The 15048-nt window shown below is 43.0% G+C and overlaps 1 protein-coding gene across 1 annotated transcript in view; it reads left to right on the forward strand.

The window, feature by feature from the left end:
* The window catches only part of LOC139789380 (methyl-CpG-binding domain protein 2-like), a 54900-nt gene that overhangs the window by 27713 nt on the left and 12139 nt on the right, over positions 1 to 15048 (forward strand). Inside the window, exons 2-3 of the mRNA XM_071730019.1 lie at positions 2614 to 2773; positions 11646 to 11783. Coding sequence (XP_071586120.1) covers positions 2614 to 2773; positions 11646 to 11783 — 298 coding nt within the window. The remainder of the gene's footprint in view (positions 1 to 2613; positions 2774 to 11645; positions 11784 to 15048) is intronic.

Below are 15048 nucleotides of genomic sequence, written 5' to 3' on the forward strand. Positions count from 1 at the left end.
TAGAATTCCATACCCATCCTGCTGGGGGCAAGGGCTTGCCTCAAGGTGGCTTTAAGGTTAAAAAAAAATCAAATTAAACAGAACCACAACCAAACACTTTAGAAAAGTGAAGAAAACTCCAACCTTGAGGGGTTTTTTGCAGCAAGAAAGTGACACAAAAAATTGTGTGAAAGTTTTGGGGTTGAGCAGTGGGAGGATTTCAGTGCTTGGATTTTCCCTGGGTGGGAATTGGCAGCAGAGCAAGGGCTGGGGGTCTCCATGGGGGGGGTTTTGAGGCTTTTTCAGGGTCCTGAGAGCTGCTCCCCAACTGGGGCTGCCAGGTTCTACCTGGCACCTCTTGCTCTTTCCTTTTCTGCAGAGCTTTGAAGCCTGGGGACAGCAGCGTTGTCCCTGGGAGTGAAACAAAGCCCAGGACTTGGGGTCAAGAAGGGGTTTTCCAGCAAAGATTCCCAGAGAGGGCAGGTAGGAAGCCTCCAGGAATTCCGTGGGGATTTTGGTGGAAATCAGGAGGGATGAAATGTGTGTTTAGTGCAGGAAATATGTGCTCAGGGGCTGTGACTTGAGAACCAAGCAGAGAGGAGGGGATGGAAAGCTGTGAGGGGGGAAGATTGCTTTCCTTAGGATAACTGGAGCTTGGATGTGTGCTCCAGAAACATCCCCTGGGAATTGGGGATAATAATAATAATTCCCTAATTCCAAAGGAAGGTGGTTTTCAATAACTCCCCTACAGCTGATGGGATTTCATTTAAATGACTTTGAAAAATCCTGGGGGAAGGAGCTCTTTTTTTCCAAGAATTCCATACCCATCCTGCTGGGGGCAAGGGCTTGCCTCAAGGTGGTTTTAAGGTTAAAAAAATAAAACCAAAAAAACCCAGAACCACAACCAAACACTTTGGAAAAGTGAAGAAAACTCCAACCTTGAGGAGTTTTTTGCAGCAAGAAAGTGACATTTGTCCTCATCAGGAGATGAGGGGATGGAAAGCTGTGAGGTGGGAAGATTGCTTTCCTTAGGATAACTGGAGCTTGGATGTGTGCTCCAAAACATCCCCTGGGAATTTGGGATAATAATAATAATTCCCTAATTCCAAAGGAAGGTGGTTTTCAATAACTCCCCTAGAACTGATGGGATTTCATTTAAATGACTTTGAAAAATCCTGGGGGGAATGAGCTCTTTTTTTCCTAGAATTCCATACCCATCCTGCTGGGGGCAAGGGCTTGCCTCAAGGTGGCTTTAAGGTTAAAAAAAAACCAATAAAACCAAAACCACAACCAAACACTTTGGAAAAGTGAAGAAAACTCCAACCTTGAGGAGTTTTTTGCAGCAAGAAAGTGACATTTGTCCTCATCAGGAGATGAGGGGATGGAAAGCTGTGAGGTGGGAAGATTGCTTTCCTTAGGATAACTGGAGCTTGGATGTGTGCTCCAGAAACATCCCCTGGGAATTGGGGATAATAATAATAATTCCCTAATTCCAAAGGAAGGTGGTTTTCAGTAACTCCCCTAGAACTGATGGGATTTCATTTAAATGACTTTGAAAAATCCTGGGGGAAGGAGCTCTTTTTTTCCAAGAATTCCATACCCATCCTGCTGGGGGCAAGGGCTTGCCTCAAGGTGGCTTTAAGGTTAAAAAAAAAACCAAATTAAACAGAAGCAGAGCCAAACACTTCAGAAAAGTGAAGAAAACTCCAACCTTGAGGGGTTTTTTGCAGCAAGAAAGTGACATTTGTCCTCATCAGGAGATGAGGGGATGGAAAGCTGTGAGGTGGGAAGATTGCTTTCCTTAGGATAACTGGAGCTTGGATGTGTGCTCCAAAACATCCCCTGGGAATTTGGGATAATAATAATAATAATTCCCTAATTCCAAAGGAAGGTGGTTTTCAGTAACTCCCCTAGAACTGATGGGATTTCATTTAAATGACTTTGAAAAATCCTGGGGGGAATGAGCTCTTTTTTTCCAAGAATTCCATACCCATCCTGCTGGGGGCAAGGGCTTGCCTCAAGGTGGTTTTAAGGTTAAAAAAAAACCAATAAAACCAAAACCAGAACCAAACACTTTAGAAAAGTGAAGAAAACTCCAACTTTGAAGGGTTTTTTGCAGCAAGAAAGTGACATTTGTCCTCATCAGGAGATGAGGGGATGGAAAGTCTTGCCTCAAGGTGGTTTTAATGGGATTTCTGGGCCTTCCCTCACCAGCTTTGGGCCTGTTTCACACTCTGCATCACCTTGCTTGCTGCTTGCTTGCTTGTTGCTCCCTCACCTGGCTTTGCTCACCATTCTTGGTGACAGAAGAGCTCTGAGATGTCCCCTCAGCTCCTTGTCCCGTGCATCTCTTCAACTCCTGGCTGGGTGATAGCCTAGAAAGGTTGCTCTTGAGTCCAGGTTGCCCGTGGCTAGTGATCAGCTGAAAGTTCTTGTGCTGGAGTTGGGTTTAGCTCCCCCAGGACACTTAAACTCTGATGGGAGCAGAGCTGCCAAGGTTGGGCAGGTAAAGCATCCCATAACCCCGTGGAATAAAGATGCCAGAAGCTTTTTTAGGTATAAAACCTGTTGTTAGAAGTCAAGGTTGTGTCCTCTTGTGCAACAAAACATACTAAAGTGTTTTCTTCTTTTTAGTCCAAGTGGTAAGAAGTTCAGAAGCAAGCCTCAGTTGGCAAGATACCTGGGAAACACTGTTGATCTCAGCAGTTTTGACTTCAGAACGGGAAAGATGATGCCCAGTAAATTGCAGAAGAACAAACAGAGACTAAGGAATGATTCTCTCAATCAAAATAAGGTTTGTTAGTAACTCCTGTGTTTAAGGATATCCTAAGAATTTCCTTCCCTCGAGTTCCTCTAGCAGTTTGGTTTCTGCTTTAAAGCAGTCTGCCTCTGAGATGTACATGTCTGGTGATTTTTTAGTAGTGGTAGAGACACAAAATTTCTCAAGAAAAGGAATATTCTGCTGCTACCATGGAAATATTGAGGTGAAGCAAAAGTTGGAGTGACTGAGGAGCTGGCTCGGGAGTAAGAACCTCAGTCATTTACCTGCAGGAAATTCTTCTAAAGGAAAAGGTTAGGATTGTTGACCCCAAGAGCTTGTCAGGAGGCTTCAGATTGTTCTGTTCATCTTCCTGTTCTGAGATGAAATCCTTCCCATGCTTAAGATGTGCCAGGAAGCTTCTTTGCTGAGGCAAAAGCAGTGATCTCTGCAGCCCTGGATGTCTGTGGGCAGCTGCACAACAAAACCAGGCCAGGTGGTTTCTGGTTTTCATGGCCAGAAACTTCAACTTCAGTTGATCTGAGTGCTCTCTCTCTGCCTGGTTCCTCTGGAGTGACACTGTGTTCTTCTTAATACTAAAAAAAATATGGATAATATTAGAAATAAAAGGCTGGAGCTTTCAGAAGTGGAGTAACTGCTGGAGCACACAGGGACGTGACAAGTAAGTTCAGCTGACTCCCTGAAAAAGTTCCTGGATAAACTTGAGAAATCAGATTTCCACTTCAGAAGTGGGAAGCATTTCTGTAACAACCTCCAATGGTTGCTTTTTAAAGGGTTTTTGGGATTTCCTAACTTAGAGGACTGGGTGAAAATACCTCACCACTCCCAGCTCTGTCTTGTGCACTGCTGGTTCTTGGCATCTGCTGTTTGTGATGTGTGAACCACACATCTCATGCTGATTTGATTTTCTTTTATTTAAAAGGTGTTCAAATTAGTTAATATTTTCTTCCCAAAGATGTGAGGCTTTAGATAACATGATATTTATTTGCTGAGGCTAATTCTGCATGAGCAGAAATTATACCACTTGGTATATAAAATTTTTGCTTCCCAATCCATCATCTTAATTTGCTCACACATTACTCACAGTAGGGTTTTATTTAGGGAAATAAATATCTCACACACATCTCATGCTAATTTTTATTTTATTTAATTTAATTTTTTTTTATTTTATTTTATTTATTTCATTTAAAGCATGTGTTCCAATTAATTAATAATTTCTTCCCAAAGACATGAGGCTTTCAAATAACATGATATTTATTTGCTGAGGCTAATTCTGCATGAGCAGAAATGCCACCACTTGCTGTATAAAATCCAGAGGATTTTATATAGGAATCTGTTATTTTTTTACATAGGAATCTGTTATTTTTTTATCTTTTATTTTATATTTTATATAGAGGAGTCTCTTTGCTTCCTAATCCATCACCTTAAATTGCTCACACATTACTCACAGTAGGGTTTTATTTAGGGAAATGATGTTTATTATTTCTCAGGGCCTGACTCTGGAGCTCAGGAGCTTTCCAAGAATTCCTGCTGTATTCCTGTGAAGGTCTCAGCTTCTCCCTGAAGTTGATTTTTTCTTTCCCAGCCACTGCAAGAGGTTGGTTGTGGCCATCTCCTTGTCCAGCCTTGCAGCTGGGCAGACTTGCATGTGAGCCACACATCTCATGCTAATTTTTATTTTATTTTATTTTATTTTATTTTATTTTATTTTATTTTATTTTATTTCATTTTATTTTATTTTATTTTATTTTATTTTATTTTATTTTATTTTATTTTATTTATTTTATTTTATTTTATTTAAAGCATCTGTTCCAATTAGTTAATGTTTTCTTCCCAAACACATGAGGCTTTCAAATAACATGATATTTATTTGCTGAGGCTAAATCTGCATGAGCAGAAATGCCACCACTTGCTGTATAAAATCCAGAGGATTTTATATAGGAATCTGTTATTTTTTTATATAGGAATCTGTTATTTTTTTATATAGGAATCTGTTATTTTTTTATCTTTTATTTTATATTTTATATAGAAGAGTCTGGTTGCTTCCTAATCCATCATCTTAAATTGCTCACACATTACTCACAGTAGGGTTTTATTTAGGGAAATGATGTTTATTATTTCTCAGGGCCTGACTCTGGAGCTCAGGAGCTTTCCAAGAATTCCTGCTGTATTCCTGTGAAGGTCTCAGCTTCTCCCTGAAGTTGATTTTTTCTTCCCCAGCCACTGCAAGAGGTTGGTTGTGGCCATCTCCTTGTCCAGCCTTGCAGCTGGGCAGACTTGCATGTGAGCCACACATCTCATGCTAATTTTTATTTTATTTTATTTTATTTTATTTTATTTTATTTTATTTTATTTCATTTTATTTATTTTATTTCATTTTATTTATTTTATTTCATTTAAAGCCTCTGTTCCAATTAGTTAATATTTTCTTCCCAAAGACATGAGGCTTTCAGATAACATGATATTTATTTGCTGAGGCTAAATCTGCATGAGCAGAAATGCCACCACTTGCTGTATAAAATCCAGAGGATTTTATATAGGAATCTGTTATTTTTTTATATAGGAATCTGTTATTTTTTATATTTTATTTTATATTTTATATAGAGGAGTCTCTTTGCTTCCTAATCCATCACCTTAAATTGCTCACACATTACTCACAGTAGGGTTTTATTTAGGGAAATGCTGTTTATTATTTCTCAGGGCCTGACTCTGGAGCTCAGGAGCTTTCCAAGAATTCCTGCTGTATTCCTGTGAAGGTCTCAGCTTCTCCCTGAAGTTGATTTTTTCTTTCCCAGCCACTGCAAGAGGTTGGTTGTGGCCATCTCCTTGTCCAGCCTTGCAGCTGGGCAGACTTGCATGTGAGCCACACATCTCATGCTAATTTTTATTTTATTTTATTTTATTTTATTTTATTTTATTTTATTTTATTTTATTTCATTTTATTTTATTTTATTTTATTTTATTTTATTTTATTTTATTTTATTTTATTTATTTTATTTTATTTTATTTAAAGCATCTGTTCCAATTAGTTAATGTTTTCTTCCCAAACACATGAGGCTTTCAAATAACATGATATTTATTTGCTGAGGCTAAATCTGCATGAGCAGAAATGCCACCACTTGCTGTATAAAATCCAGAGGATTTTATATAGGAATCTGTTATTTTTTTATATAGGAATCTGTTATTTTTTTATATAGGAATCTGTTATTTTTTTATCTTTTATTTTATATTTTATATAGAAGAGTCTGGTTGCTTCCTAATCCATCATCTTAAATTGCTCACACATTACTCACAGTAGGGTTTTATTTAGGGAAATGATGTTTATTATTTCTCAGGGCCTGACTCTGGAGCTCAGGAGCTTTCCAAGAATTCCTGCTGTATTCCTGTGAAGGTCTCAGCTTCTCCCTGAAGTTGATTTTTTCTTCCCCAGCCACTGCAAGAGGTTGGTTGTGGCCATCTCCTTGTCCAGCCTTGCAGCTGGGCAGACTTGCATGTGAGCCACACATCTCATGCTAATTTTTATTTGATTTTATTTTATTTTATTTTATTTTATTTTATTTTATTTTATTTTATTTTATTTATTTTATTTTATTTTATTTAAAGCATCTGTTCCAATTAGTTAATGTTTTCTTCCCAAAGACATGAGGCTTTCAGATAACATGATATTTATTTGCTGAGGCTAATTCTGCATGAGCAGAAATGCCACCACTTGCTGTATAAAATCCAGAGGATTTTATATAGGAATCTGTTATTTTTTTATATAGGAATCTGTTATTTTTTTATCTTTTATTTTATATTTTATATAGAGGAGTCTGGTTGCTTCCTAATCCATCATCTCAAATTGCTCACACATTACTCACAGTAGGTTTTTATTTAGGGAAATGCTGTTTATTATTTCTCAGGGCCTGACTCTGGAGCTCAGGAGCTTTCCAAGAATTCTTGCTGTATTCCTGTGAAGGTCTCAGCTTCTCCCTGAAGTTGATTTTTTCTTCCCCAGCCACTGCAAGAGGTTGGTTGTGGCCATCTCCTTGTCCAGCCTTGCAGCTGGGCAGACTTGCATGGGCAAGTTTGTGTCTAAAGGTGGATTTTAGGGGTTGTTTGTTTTCCTACAAACAATTTACCACAAATTCTTCGGCTCCCCTTGTGTTTCAAGAAGTAATATAAAAAAAAGACTTGAGTTTTCTTTCTGGGGGGTGTCTGGGTGCTTGGATTTGTGCAGCTGGTGGGTGGGAATGTCTTGCCATCCTTGGAAGTCTGGAAATTCTCCATTTTAGCAGATTAGAACTCAGTTGGGGTTGACATACAAATACCACCTGGCTGAAAATGGAACTGAGGAGAATATAAGCTTTATTTTGTGATGTTTATGCACCCCTGTGTAGATGACACAGGAATATTCTTGTAGCAGAACACTTGTCCCCTATCTTGGCATTGTGCATTCTTCCTGACCCTTCAGTAGTGGCAATAAAAGCATAAATTTGAGAGGTTTACTTAGGATTGAGCTGCAGGAGGGGTTTTGCTTCAACCAGTGCTGATGTTCTCTGTGCAACTCTTTTTACATTTTCCTTGGAAATGGAGTTACTGTGTTTATTTGAAGTGCTTTCAAAGAGACAAGGAACACAATGGACTAGAAGCCAGTAAATACACCATGCTGCTGCCCTTAGAAAAATATGCTTATCAGTTCTTTGTGTTGAAAAGCAAACATCATTTTCTCCTGGAAAAGCTGTCAGGCCCTGGCTCAGGCAGGAGCACTCTGTGCTGGGTTAGGAACTGGCTGGAGGGCCGGGCCCAGAGAGTGGTGCTGAACGGGGCTGCATCAAAATGGCGGCCGGTCACTAGTGGTGTCCCCCAGGGATCAGTGTTGGGCCCAGTGCTGTTTAATATCTTGAGTGAGGATTTAGAGGAGGGCATTGAGTCCATCAGCAGCAAATTCCCAGCTGACACTAAGCTGGGGGGAGTGTGGATCAGCTGGAAGGCAGGAGGGCTCTGCAGAGGGACCTGGAGAGACTGGAGAGTTGGGCTGATGCCAAGGGGATGAGGTTGAAGATTCCAAGGGCCGGGTCCTGCCCTTTGGCCACAAGAACCCCCTGGGGAGCTCCAGGCTGGGCAGAGAGTGGCAGAAAGGGAGCTGGGAGTCTGGATTGCCAGGAAGCTGAAGAGGAGGCAGCAGTGTGCCCAGGTGGCCAAGAAGGCCAATGGCATCCTGGGCTGGCTCAGGAACAGCGTGGCCAGCAGGTCCAGGGAAGGGATTCTGCCCCTGTGCTCAGCCCTGGGGAGGCCACAGCTTGAGTCCTGGGTCCAGTTCTGGGCCCCTCAGCTCAGCTCAGCTCAGCTCAGCTGAGGAAGGAGCTTGAGGTGCTGGAGCAGGTCCAGAGAAGAGCAAGGAGGCTGGGAAGGGATCCAGCAGAATTCCTGGGAGGAAGGGCTGAGGGAGCTGGGGGTGTTGAGGCTGGAGAAGAGGAGGCTCAGGGGAGACCTCCTCACTCTCTCCAACTCCCTGAAAGGAGGTTGGAGCCAGGGGGGGGTTGGGCTCTTTTCCCAGGCAACTCTCAGCAAGACAAGAGGGCACAAGAGCTCTCAAGTTGTGCCAGGGGAGGTTTAGGTTGGCCATGAGAAAGAATTTCTTTCCCCAGAGGGTGATCAGACCTTGGAATGGGCTGCCCAGGGAAGGGGTGGATTCTCCAGCCCTGGAGATATTTCCAAAGAGCCTGGATGTGGCACTCAGTGCCATGGGCTGGGAACCACGGGGGGAGTGGAGCAAGGCTTGGACTTGAGGAGCTCTGAGCTCCCTTCCAACCCAGCCCATTCTGGGATTATATGATCAGAGAGCCTCCAGGTTAAACGTGCTGTCTGGTGAAAAGTGACTTCTTAGGTTAAAGGATTTGAAAGGCCTGGAAATAACACTGCTGTGTTTCAGAACCATTTTGATGTCTGAGAAATACAGCCCTGGAAAGGCAGTGAGCTGAAATTCTTCTGGAAGCAGAAAATACTCCTGAGAAGTGAAGAAGAGGAGGGAACAGGAATATTTCTGCCAGAGGAGAAAGGGGGTTTGGGTTGTGTTAATATTCAAGCAACATAAAAGCCCCCAGTGTGTCTGTGTCTGAAAATGGAAGTTCTGTAGGTGTGTTTCAGACTCCTGCCAGCTTAACCACCAGCTGGAAATCACCACCTGGAGCACAGAGGGAATTCCTGCTCTCTGGAAAGCTGAGGAGAGCTTTCTGGGCTTGAGGAGAGGTGTTGGTGGTTCCATGTTTCTGATTGCAGGTACTGGCAGCTCTTCCTCGGGAATAAATCTTGGCTGTGATTTTGGGGTGAAAAAGCCTTTTTCTGAGTATTAGAAGCTCACTTAGAAATTCCTCTGAATATCAGGCTCTTCCTGTTAAGGTGGGATCATCTTTTCCCACCCCCCTGTGCATCTGGAGGTGCTGGAGCTGGGTGAGGCTCTGTGCTAAGAGCTGATTTCTGTGGTTGAGGACTCAGTGCCCCAAAGGGGAAAGTGGAGGCATGGCTGTGATTAGAGAAGGAATAAAGTAGGAAAGTATTAAGATTATAATTACAGGACTTAGGAACTGAGCTGTTCTTAGTTTAAACTGTTTATCCTAATGACCATTTTCTAGTATGGAGCCTGGATAAAAAGTTGATGGTGGAACATCTAGCCCTTGAAGCTGTATTTTCAGGGTTTCACTTAATTCCCTTTCATTAATAGCATTAATCTAGCTGAATTTGCTCATGCTGCTTGGAGAAACCTCTCTTTTTATTTTCCTAAGATTAATTGATTTAGTTTTTAACCTCTCAAGTCCCATTAGTGGCCCAAAGGAACCTGTAAATATTTTTTCATGAACTTTGCTCTAGAAGTGTTTGCTAAACCAGATTTAGCCCCCATCTGGCAGATGACTCTGTAATATTACTGCTGTTTTGGTTTTTTTTTTCCAGTTTCAGTAGTTATTTTACCACTACTACTGATGCTGCAGCCCTGGGGACATGGACTTCAAAGCTTTAAATCCCACTTTGAACTTGATGTCACAAGATCAGGGAATGGGAAGCTTGTAGGATAAGGAAGGTTCTGATGGGAATGAAGTTTCATGGCATGAGGAAAGTTCATTGTCAGAATATTTTGTGGAAATTGAAGCAGGTGTGATTCCTGGCTACCTCTGGTTGCTGATTCTCTGCTCAGCAGAGATGCTTAATTATGTCTAAAAATGTCTAATATTAGATTTAACCATTTTCATCATCATTTGGGAAAAAATGGAGCCCTTCAGCAGTAGCCACCATGCAAAGCAGGTGTGAAAAGCAGTGATCAAAGCATCTGAAAGTATTTTTCTTGTGGACTGGGGCTACCTGGGTGGAACAAGGGGAGAAGAATAATCTGATTTATTTAGAAGCTTTGGATGAAAAGATCCTAGGACCTCAGTGCTGATGGGATGGTCATTTCTCTGGCTGGTTAAAGCTATAAATATTTAATCAAGGAATTCCCAAATGCTGATTTCTAAATGAGAGGAGGAATTAAGCCATGCTGCTGAGTAGCTAAGAATATTCATAATGCTCTTGATGAACCTTTGCCACCTGCAGCAAAAAAAAAAATAAATAAAGAGGCCTGAAATAGGAAAACTCTCCCTTTATTTAGGTTATGTTGAGGTGCCAAGGTAAATATGAAGTGTCCTTTTGTTGCTCCTTCCTATCAGCTGCATTCCTTTGGATTTGGTGGAGGAATTCCTCATTTTTCCTACCAGGAATTGACTCCAGGTGATCCTGGAGAAGCTGTAGCCCTTGTCTTACCCTGTGGATGAATCAAGTGGTTGGAAGGAGCACCCAATATAATAATCAGTGTGTAAGGATGAATTTGGGGTTCTGCTTGCCAGCAGAATGGTCTTGATAATAAAAACTGGGTGCAGAGAATTCACTTTATTGCTAGTTACTGGTTAAACTGGTGTTTTAGCTTGGGATTCCAGAGTTCCAGCTCAGGAATGAAGAATTTTGAAGCAAAACTGTGCCCTCTGCTTCACCCCAGGGGCCCTTCTGGAGCTGTGTGGAATCAAAACATGGAGGATTTGAAGGCTGAGGTTGAATTCAAAGCCCAAGAGATTGGTTTTGATCACAAAATTAGGAGCCTAGGGAAATCCCAATGTAACAGGATCCTTTGATGGAGTTTGGTATCCATGATTTTTGTGCAACTTTTGAGCTCCAACCTCCCAGCCAAGTAGAAAACTTCTGAGCTCTGAAATCCCAGGTAGTAACTTGGTTTTTTTCCCTTTGAATGAGTAGCAGTCAACTTTTTAAGAGCTTTTTTTAGCCAGATATGGCTATTGATGTCTTGCAAAATAGGGAATGTGGGTTTTGGGACAGTTTCATTGGGAAAATATTTTTCATGGGATATTTTTTCCTCGTGTCCATCTTGTGTGGGTATAATCACACATCTTCTCAGTCACACCTTTGTACCCTTGGGCAAAAAATAAAAAAAAGGGATTAATTGTTAGGAAAAATAGCAGACAAAATCCAAGAGCTGTTTTTTAAGGCTTGGAACTGTATGAACTCTTGGCTACAAACATATTTTTATGAAGTTTTGGAGATTTCATTTTGCCATCCCATGGTGAGGTTGAATCTTTTTGGAATGCGATTCACTCGCAGAATATTTTAACAAAAGAAAGGTGGACTTTGGAGCAGTTTGATCCTTCAAAAATGTGTGGAACCATTGCAGTTTGACTTTTTTTTGTTTCTTTAAGATGAATGACTGCAAAGTTGAGTTAAGCACAGCATTTAAAGGGAATATTTACCCCCCAAAAAAGCTCCTTCTCTTGCACATCGCTAGAAGAGGGCGAATCCAATATTTAATTTGTGTCACTTCCCTGTGTAAATTTTTGTTCATTCACTTTTTGCTTTTCTTTTCCAACAGGGCAAACCAGACTTAAACACAACTTTACCCATCAGACAAACTGCATCCATTTTCAAGCAACCTGTCACCAAAGTCACCAATCACCCCAGTAACAAAGTGAGGTCTGACCCCCAGCGAGTGACGGAGCAGCCCCGACAGGTAAGGAGCAACCTGGTACCATTCCTGCTGCTCAGGATCTGGTTTCATTCCTGCTGAAATAACCTGAAATTGGGCTGGTTTGCAGCTGAGGAGGATTCCTACCTTGAAGGTTACTGATGGGAGTTTGTGCAATACAGGGAGTTGGTACAAAAGTACAGAAATAACAGTCAGTTCCTACAGAGGTGGATTTTCATAGAATCATAGAATCATAGAATTAGCTGGGTTGGAAGGGACCTCAGAGATCATCAAGTCCAACCCTTGACCCACCGGTGCGGTTGCCAGACCATGGCACTGAGTGCCACATCCAGGCTCTTTTTGAATGTCTCTAGGGATGGAGAATCCACCCCTTCCCTGGGCAGCCCATTCCATTGCCTGATCACCCTCTCCATAAAAAAATTCTTTCTGATATCCAGCCTAAATCTCCCCTGGCACAACTTAAGACTGTGTCCTCTTGTCTTGTTGAAAGTCGTCTGGGAAAAGAGACCAACCCCCCCCTGGCTCCAACCTCCTTTCAGGGAGTTGTAGAGAGTGATGAGGTCTCCCCTGAGCCTCCTCTTCTTCAGGCTGAACAGCCCCAGCTCTCTCAGCCTCTCTTCATAGGGCATGTGCTTGAGTCCCTTCACCAGCCTGGTTGCCCTCCTTTGGACCTGTTCCAGGACCTCGATATCCTTCCTGAGCTGAGGGGCCCAGAAGTGGACACAGGACTCAAGCTGTGGCCTCCCCAGGGCTGAGCACAGGGGCAGAATCCCTTCCCTGGACCTGCTGGCCACGCTGTTCCTGAGCCAGCCCAGGATGCCATTGGCCTTCTTGGCCACCTGGGCACACTGCTGCCTCCTCTTCAGCTTCCTGGCAATCCAGACTCCCAGCTCCCTTTCTGCCACTCTCTGCCCAGCCTGGAGCTCCCCAGGGGGTTCTTGTGGCCAAAGGGCAGGACCCGGCCCTTGGAATCTTCAACCTCATCCCCTTGGCATCAGCCCAACTCTCCAGTCTCTCCAGGTCCCTCTGCAGAGCCCTCCTGCCTTCCAGCTGATCCACACTCCCCCCAGCTTAGTGTCAGCTGGGAATTTGCTGCTGATGGACTCAATGCCCTCCTCTAAATCCTCACTCAAGATATTAAACAGCACTGGGCCCAACACTGATCCCTGGGGGACACCACTAGTGCCCGGCCGCCATTTTGATGCAGCCCCGTTCAGCACCACTCTCTGGGCCCGGCCCTCCAGCCAGTTCCTAACCCAGCACAGAGTGCTCCTGCCTGAGCCAGGGCCTGACAGCTTTTCCAGGAGAATCCTCTGGGAGACGGTGGCAAAGGCCTTGCTGAAGTCCAGGTAGAGCACATCCACAGCCTTCCCCTCATCCCCCAGGCAGTCACCCGCTGATAAAAGGAGCTCAGGTTGGTCAGACAGGACCTGCCCTTCCTAACCCCGTGCTGGCTGGGTCTGATCCCTTGTCCATCCTGCAGGAGCTGGGTGATTGCCCCCAGGATGAGCTGTTCCATAACCCTGCCAGGCACTGAGGTCAGGCTGACAGGCCTGGAGTTTCCTGGGTCCTCCTTCCAGCCCTTTTTGTGGATTGGCGTGACAATCATCCAAAACAAATTGGTGTTTAATTACCACATTCCTCTTGAAATTCAGAGAATATTCTGTATTCTGACAGCTGGACATCAAATACAGGAAAAGTTTCAGGTGCAGCTTCTTCGTGGAAGTTCCTGTAACAGACCCAGCTCTCTCTGTCTTGGATGTAAAAGACCTTGGTGCAAAATCCACAAAAAATATATTTTAAATCCCTTTTCCCATAAACACAAACCACAATAATGTAAACTCATCTGACAGGGATGGATAAGGGAGCTGAGTTCTCCCTTAGCTGCTTTTCTTCTAGCAGTGACAGGTTGCCTGTTGGCTCAATACTTTTTTGGGGTTGTTTCTTTGCAGGGAGGAGGGAGCTGAGCTGAATTTCTCTTGAAATTCAGAGAATATTCTGTATTCTGACAGCTGGACATCAAATACAGGAAAAGTTTCAGGTGCAGCTTCTTCGTGGAAGTTCCTGTAACAGACCCAGCTCTCTCTGTCTTGGATGTAAAAGACCTTGGTGCAAAATCCACAAAAAATATATTTTAAATCCCTTTTCCCATAAACACAAACCACAATAATGTAAACTCATCTGACAGGGATGGATAAGGGAGCTGACTTCTCCCTTAGCTGCTTTTCTTCTAGCAGTGACAGGTTGCCTGTTGGCTCAATACTTTTTTGGGGTTGTTTCTTTGCAGGGAGGAGGGAGCTGAGAAGGCACAAAAATCTTATTAGGGAAGAAATGATCAGGTAGATAACATAGTGCTTATTGCATTGAGGTGTTCAAGTCTGATTTGTATTTTTTGAGTTAGAGCATTACTGCCATCAACTTGAACCCCCTTTTTCTGTCTTAGGAGTGCAGGGATAAAAAGCAAAAGAAATTTTTGTTCCTATGTCACTAACTTACCATTTCCCCAGCAACTCAAGCTGTCTCTAACATTGCACTTTCAAACCTCTTTCTTGAGTGCTGTTTCTTGTAAGAAACAACATCAGGAATTTAGACTTTGCATCCTCTGAATTCAGGTGAGAAAGCACAAGAAGAGCTCTCAAGCCTTGAGATGGTTTTTAGCAAGATTTGAAGGGCTCAGCTCACTCTTGGTCCCATGAAGTTCAGCAGGGGCCACGGAAGTGTATCCCATTCAGCTCTAAAAGCTGGTGCATAATTGTCTGTTGATTCCCTTCACATTCCTTGGGTTTTCCTTTTGGAGCTTTTTCTGTGTCAGGAATTTTCTGCATGCAAAGCTTGGGGCACCTTTGTGACAAGAGAAACAGATGCCTGGCTGTTCCTTTCTTGGTGGATCCCAAACCCTCTTTCCTCCCCATTTTCTTTCTTCCCGAAGTTTTTCTTCAAGTACATAATGACTGAAACCTTCCACCTCTGTCTTTTGAGGATAACTACCCAGGAATCATAGAATCCTAGAATCCTAGGGGTTGGAAGGGACCTTGAAAGATCATCTAGTCCAACCCCCCCTGCCAGAGCAGGGCCACCTAGGAACGTGTCCAGGTGGGTTTTGAATGTCTCCAGTGAAGGAGACTCCACAACCCCCCTGGGCAGCCTGTTCCAGGGCTCTGTCACCCTTACAGTAAAAAAATGTTTTCTGATATTCAACTTGAACCTCCTATGCTCCAATTTACACCCATTACCCCTTGTCCTATCACTGGTCACCACTGAGAAAAGCCTAACTCCATCTCCCTGACAC

Source organism: Heliangelus exortis, chromosome Z (genome assembly GCF_036169615.1).
Source record: "Heliangelus exortis chromosome Z, bHelExo1.hap1, whole genome shotgun sequence".
NCBI classification, from domain to species: Eukaryota; Metazoa; Chordata; class Aves; order Apodiformes; family Trochilidae; genus Heliangelus; species Heliangelus exortis.